Source organism: Cervus elaphus, chromosome 20 (genome assembly GCF_910594005.1).
Source record: "Cervus elaphus chromosome 20, mCerEla1.1, whole genome shotgun sequence".
Classification (NCBI taxonomy): Eukaryota; Metazoa; Chordata; class Mammalia; order Artiodactyla; family Cervidae; genus Cervus; species Cervus elaphus.
Window position 1 is genome coordinate 123161010 of NC_057834.1, and position 6546 is coordinate 123167555.

At 46.2% G+C, this 6546-nt stretch overlaps 1 protein-coding gene across 1 annotated transcript; it reads right to left on the reverse strand.

The window, feature by feature from the left end:
- On the reverse strand, window positions 1–948 carry LOC122677374 (olfactory receptor 2A12-like). The gene has a single exon (XM_043877382.1). The coding sequence runs from the start codon at window positions 946–948 to the stop codon at window positions 1–3; it is 948 nt and encodes a 315-aa protein (XP_043733317.1).
- Window positions 949–6546: the final 5598 nt, after the last annotated feature.

Here is a 6546-nt window from a genome sequence, read left to right on the forward strand (position 1 = left end):
TCATTGAGCTGTCGCTCTCTTGCCAAGTACTTTCAGAAAGGCCCTCTTTACATCTTTGTTCCGGAGACTGTAGATGATGGGGTTGAGGAAGGCAGAGACAACATTGTAGAAAAGGGCCAGCTTCTTGTCCCTCTCTGGATCATACCAGGACCCAGGCCTCATGTACATGATCATGGCTGGCCCATAGAACATGGTGACCACGGTGATGTGGGAAGCACACGTGGAGAAGGACTTGAGTCTGCCCTGGGGTGAGCGGATGCTTAAGATGGAGACAAAGATGCGAACATAAGAGACCAGAATGAAGGAAAGTGGTATCAAAAGCAAGATGAAACCCAAGATGAAGTCCAACTGGTCATTGAGGGAGGTGTCTGCACAAGCCAACTTCAGGACAGCAGGGACCTCACAGAAGAAGTGGTTTATCTTGTGGGGGCCACAATAAGGCAGACGCATGGTGAAGACAGTATAGATCAGGGCCCCAGCTATGCTAATGAACCAACAGACTGTGACCATCTTGATACAAATAGGATGACTCATCAGTATAGTATAGTGAAGGGGGAAGCAGATGGCCATATACCTGTCATAGGCCATAATGGCATAGAGGACACACTCAGCAATGCCCAGGATCAAGAAGATAAACATCTGGGCTGCACAAGCTCCCCAGGAAATGGTCCTCCCTGGATATACCAGATTAACCAACATCTGGGGCACAGTGGTGGTGACATAGCTCATGTCTACCAGGGAGAGGATGCTGAGAAAGAAGTACATAGGTGTGTGGAGGTGTGTATCCAAGTAGATCAGGGTGATGATGAGTCCATTGCCCAAAATGGTGATAAAGTAGAGAAGAAGGAAGAACGTGAACAGAGCCATTCTGACATGAGACTCACTGGAGAAGCCAAGGAGGATGAACTCAGAGACAGAGCTGTGGTTCTCCTTGCCAAGGCTGTGCATGGTGGTCTGCCTATTAGGAGATAAAGAGCGGTCTGTTCTGTCCTCAGCCTTGGGGGAGGGAGGACACAGCTGACTGTCCTCAGTCAGACAGCTGACTGAACCAGAGCCACACACAGCCCCTTGCACAGTAGCTTGAGATTGAGTCAAATCTTTGTTGAGTTGGGTGAAAAGGTGTAGTAAACTAGGGCAGCTCCTGAACTGGGAGAGCCATCGGAAGATCTGGCTTCATGCCTGTAACAGAATATAAGGTGCCTGAGTGCTCACAGGTCCTTCCCTGGAACCCACCTTCACCTATAGAAGGCAAGGCTTTAGGTAGCTATGTCTGAAGCAGGGGAACCCAGCCAGCCTCTGATCACTGCTGAATGCTTCCAAGCACATATACTTGTCTTGGTCTGGAGAACAATTCTCTGCTGAAAATTTTAAATGATGACACTGAAAGTCTGTGTCACTGAGCCGTCGGTGCTTGAGGTACAGTCAACCCAGAGCTGCTGTGCTGGTAACCTGAAGTCACAGGGAAGCTGGAGTTGTAGAGAACAGTGGAGGTCTTAGAGAGATAAGAGCCGACATGCTGGGAAGCAGAGAGCAGAGACTTCACAGCCCCGAGAAATGGAAAGCATGATTTTGATTCCTAACTTGCCCTGAGGCCTGTGATTGGATATCTGTGGGATTTTCTGTCGAATCCTTATAATTACCACCCTATGATAACATTTTAAATTCAGCTCTTCCTAAATGTCTGAAGGCTGTCAATTACCCATCTGTGTGAATTTGGGCAAGTCCCTTCACCCCCATTGACCTCAGTATCCCCATCTGTTAGAAATGAAACATCCATGGCACGGGGTAATAGAAAAAAGCTTATGAGATACCCCATGTCAATAAATTTTGCAAAATACCAACACTAGACAAGTAAAAGGGTTGGTATAAGTGGGAGGACTCTGGAAATCAGAAGAGTGGGGCTGGTCCTTAATCTGCACCTAATTCACTGTGTGATTTTGGTTAATTCTGTTGTCTTGATGACTCCAAGGGACTCTTCTGGGTCTGCTATTCTTTGGTCCAAGGAACACCTGGCTGGAGACCTGTGATTGCATCAATGTCATGAGAACCAAGGGGAGGGCTGGGCCAAGCAGTCAGCTGAATAGAGTTGTGTTAGCAGGAGATTCCTTCCAGGAGTTGGAGACATGAGAAGAGAGCATAGACTCAGGTGTCAACACACCTTCATCTCGTATCCTCTTTAACCACTCCTAAGTCACTTAGCCTCTCAGGGTCCCTTGTGCTTTATCTGTAATACCTCCTCCAGAATGGAGTTTGTGTGAAATCCATCTGGTCCATTGAAAGTGCTCAATAAATGGTAGCAATTTATGTAAGGGAGGCTTAGTGGAAGTAGGAACAGAGGGAGAATTGAGGAGCCATCGTGACATTTTCAAGCATCTAATTTCCAGAGGACAGCACTGAAAACAAGACTATGAGGACTGCTTGATGCAAAATTCTGGTGAAGGGTGAGGGATGAAGAAGTTGTCTGAGGCTATGAGCAAAAGAAGATAGTGTGATATTTTTGTGCTGAGCTTTAGGGAACACCAGTAACTGGAAGAAGAAGGAAAATTATTCAGGTCAGGAATGTTTATGAAGAGAAGAGAACTAGGGAAGCTCAGCGTCTTGGACTTTGAGAGGGGTCACATTCAAGAGACAAGGATTTGTCAGCTGTGCAAACAGCAAACTCTAAAGCCAGAAGGATGAGGGATGAGAATGGGGAGAGGCTCACATCCTCCTTCTCACTAGTCCACATCCAGATCTGGGCTTTCTCAGGAGCCCCTAACTAGCCTGCCTTCCTGGTCCACCCACCAGCAGATACTGCTTCATCTCTCATGCCCATTTTCATGCCTCCTTAGACTATACTAAGACATTTCTCTTCTGGTTCTGACCAATTTTCAAGTCTATAGGATTTTCTATGACTCAATGAGAGTTCTGAGCCATGATGCTAACAGCATGACTACCAAAACATCCTCATCTAAGCATCTTGGGGGCCCCTCCTCTCTGACCCACAGATCCTCCAAGCTACCTGGCTTTCTCAGCACCTACCACATATGCCATGCAAATCTCACCATTCTTTCCTTGAGCTGTTTATTTGTTGGAATGTCTCCCATGATCCCTTCTTCCTCCTCATATCCCACAAGCCCTCAAAGCCCAGTTTGGGGTTCCCTTCTCCTCACCTGACCAGTCAGCCTTGTGGGGTTTGTGTATTGTCTTCCCAGGCAGGCTACAGGCAGAGGCTGTGTCCATTAGATCTATCTCTCTACGGTATTTAAGTGGGATCAACAGATTTCTTCTGAAGCCCTGTTCCAGGACTAGTTTTCTCTGCTTTAAGACCAGACTCTGCTCTGCCTTCCTCCAAGCTAATGAGTGGTGGTCCCAGACCTTATGCTAGATTCTCTGGGTGCACAGCTTGCCAGGCTCTTAGCCACTGCTCTCTCTGCTACCTTCCTCAAAGGCACACATGAAGGAACAATTACATTAGGCCTTTGAACTATGAGAGCTCCGTTTTTAATATCTGCTCTCCTCTCCTCCTGCCAACCCTTCACTTATCCTTCTCAGCCTCTGCTCTTCTAGTAGATAAGAAAAAAAGAAGGACTTCCCTGGTGGTCTCATGGCTAAGACTCCTTACACCTAATGGAGGGGGCCCAAGTTTGGTCCCTGGTTGGGGAACTAGATCCCACATGCTGCAACTAAGTCCTGGTGCAGTCAAATAAATAAAAACATATTTTTTTTTAGAAAAAGAAGAAAGAGGATCCTTTGTCAGGGGTCCACCAGAGTGCCCCAGGACCCATTAGGGAATGGGGGTAGGTGGTGCTCCTGAGGGCCACTGTTTGAGTTTGAAAATGGCCATGGAGTTGTGCTAGAGATTCTACTCCTGTTTATGAGGGCAAGAAACCCCTCTCCCTCCCCCGGGGAGTGGGGCAGAGAAGACTAGGGTGATCCCTTGTCCATTCTTGGAGGTGCCCTAAGAAGGAAATTCACCTAGTCATCTCTCAGTCCTACTCACAAGTGCACAGTGCACTATCCTTCACCCCCTTCACCCTTGCAGCAGCCTTCGCCTGGTGTCTCTTGGTCTCGGTGGTGCAGTGGAAGGCAGTCTCCCCTTCTCCTTTGCATGGTGGCCCTACTGGGGAGATCTGTGCCATTATTAAGTGTCAAATGTATAGCATCCCTGGAGGGAGGGGATTCTAGCAGGCAGGCCCAGGGGCTTCCTTCACATCAGCATGGAGTTGGAGAGATTTCCTGTCCCTGAAAGCCCTGAAGATCTCCTGCCCATGCTGGTAAATGCAGCAAGAGCCGCTGGGCTGGGTGAAAGGCACAGGCAGGAAGCTTAATGCCCCCAAGGCATTTTGGGCTCAACTTCTGGAGTTAGTGAGCCGGGCATCCTTCCAAAATCTCCGTGTAGGGACTGAAATTCCTTCCCACTGAGACTTCGAGGAGGGAGGAGTCTTACGGTTAAGTGGCTACCTCCCTGTGTGACACAGTGACAATACTAAAACTGTGTGCTTTGTTTCCTTCTGAAGCAATTTTGTTTGCCTTTTAAATCCATATTCGTCTTATCCAAGGCCACTTGTGGAACACAGATAAAACTGAGGCTTGGATATAGACAACATAAATGCTGCTAATACTTATTAGTGATCTCATAAATTTCATTTATTGAAACTTACTCCAAGGCCACACTCCTCACTGCAGTATAAATGTTATCAAACCTGACTATAGTATGTACTATTGAACACTTACTCTTATAAGATGCTACACCGAGCACTACATATAATATAATTAATCCTCACAAGAAGGTACATAAGCTATTTGATAGGTCAGGAGGCACAGAGAGTTTAAGAGAATTAAGGGGCTTATTCACACCACATAGCAAATAAATTGTGTAGTTGGAATTTGAACCTAGATGTGCTAGATTCCATGTCATTCCACTGTAGACTGTCTATGGCCAAAGTGTAGGACTGATTTATAGGATATGTATAGTCAGACTATAGAGTGTCTGCAAGGCTGAGTGTAGGAATCAGGTGGTCAGAAGCCAGGACAGGTGCACAGACTTCCTCAGACCCACTGGAAGGACACCTTCCTCAACAAAGTTCTGGGAGAAAAAGACAGCAGACTGGCTTGGCTTCATTAACTGCTGCAGGACAGCAGGCTCACTGGAAAGGAGCCTATCTCGTGGGTGGGAGGCAGTGATCCACTGGTAGAGACAGTCTAGTCCTGCAAAGTAGAATTCAAATTCTGAAGGGTGTGGTGATGAGGGTGAAAGGACACTGGAAGACTTAAGGCCAATGGGCAATACTTTTACCTTGGTAGAGGTCAGTGATGAATCCAAATCAAGTGACACTTAGTGGTAAAAGGGTATCTGTCTGCAGAGATTGGCCTGAGCCACTGCATGGGAACTGAGCACAGAACTGGATGAGTCCTGGTATGGGAGGGGTCCTGGAAAGAGAGTGTCATGTTAAAGGACTGGTTCCCAAGGCAAAGACCAAAAAATGCCCTGTTAGTATCCATGTAACTGGAACATGAAGTTGGATAAGCCAGCAGCTGAGCTGCCTGGGTGTTATCTCAGAGTAAAGGGCCAGAATGCTTAGGTCCCCAGAGGAATAGCACATTCATCCAGGGAACGTGAATTTTAGGGCTAACAAGTATCAGCCATAGATCAGTTCAGTTCAGTTCAGTTCAGTCACTCATTTGTGTCCAACTCTTTGCGACCCCATGGACTGTAGCTCACCAGTCTTCCCTGTCCACCACCAACTCCCAGAGCTTGCTCAAACTCATCAGCCATAGTGCTTGGTCCCGACTGTGGGAAGACAGTAGGCTAGCCAAGGATGGAATTGGTAGGTTGATCTCATACCCTAGTTTTCATGGGACAGTTACGGTTTATGCCTATTATAGATCAATTAATTCCTGTAAGTAGTTTAAACCCTCCCTGTCACTCTCAAAATGTGTCTGAGTTTGCACATTGTATGATTTCCTAAATTAAGAGGCCATGAACCTGGTAGACACCTGATATGGGGTGGCCCTATCCAGGGAACATGCAGTAAATGTTAGGTAATATAGTCATAAATTTTAAACAAAATTTTAAATTTAATTTTAAATCTAAAAATTTATATGGAATCACAAAAGACCCTGAATTGCCAAAGGAATATTGAGAAAAAGAACAAAATTGGAGACATCACATTTTCTGGCTTCAAACTATACCTGAAAAAGATAAAAACACTAGTTCAAAAAGATACATTCACCCCATTGTTCACAGGGACATTACTTACAATATCCAAAATATAGTCATCAATCTTGATATATTTTCTCTCTTGACAATTTGTTCCCTACATCATTCCCTTTTCTGGACTTAGGTTCTGAAACCCCAGGAGGCAAAGAGCCAGTCTTTCTTGTGCAGCACAGAAAGCAAAAGACCAGAGAGATTGGTGGTTGAATGCTAACTCCACTGCTTCCCAGCCACATGACCGTGTGCCAATCACTTTCCCTTCCTGAGTCTCGACAGAAATCAGTGCTGTGAGAGTCGAGAAGGTGTCTATAAGATGATCAGCACAGGTTATGGTATGAGCACAGAAG

Excerpts from the sequence above, each read along its gene's own strand:
- LOC122677374 (XM_043877382.1), bottom strand. The coding sequence starts at position 948 with ATGCACAGCCTTGGCAAGGAGAACCACAGCTCTGTCTCTGAGTTCATC.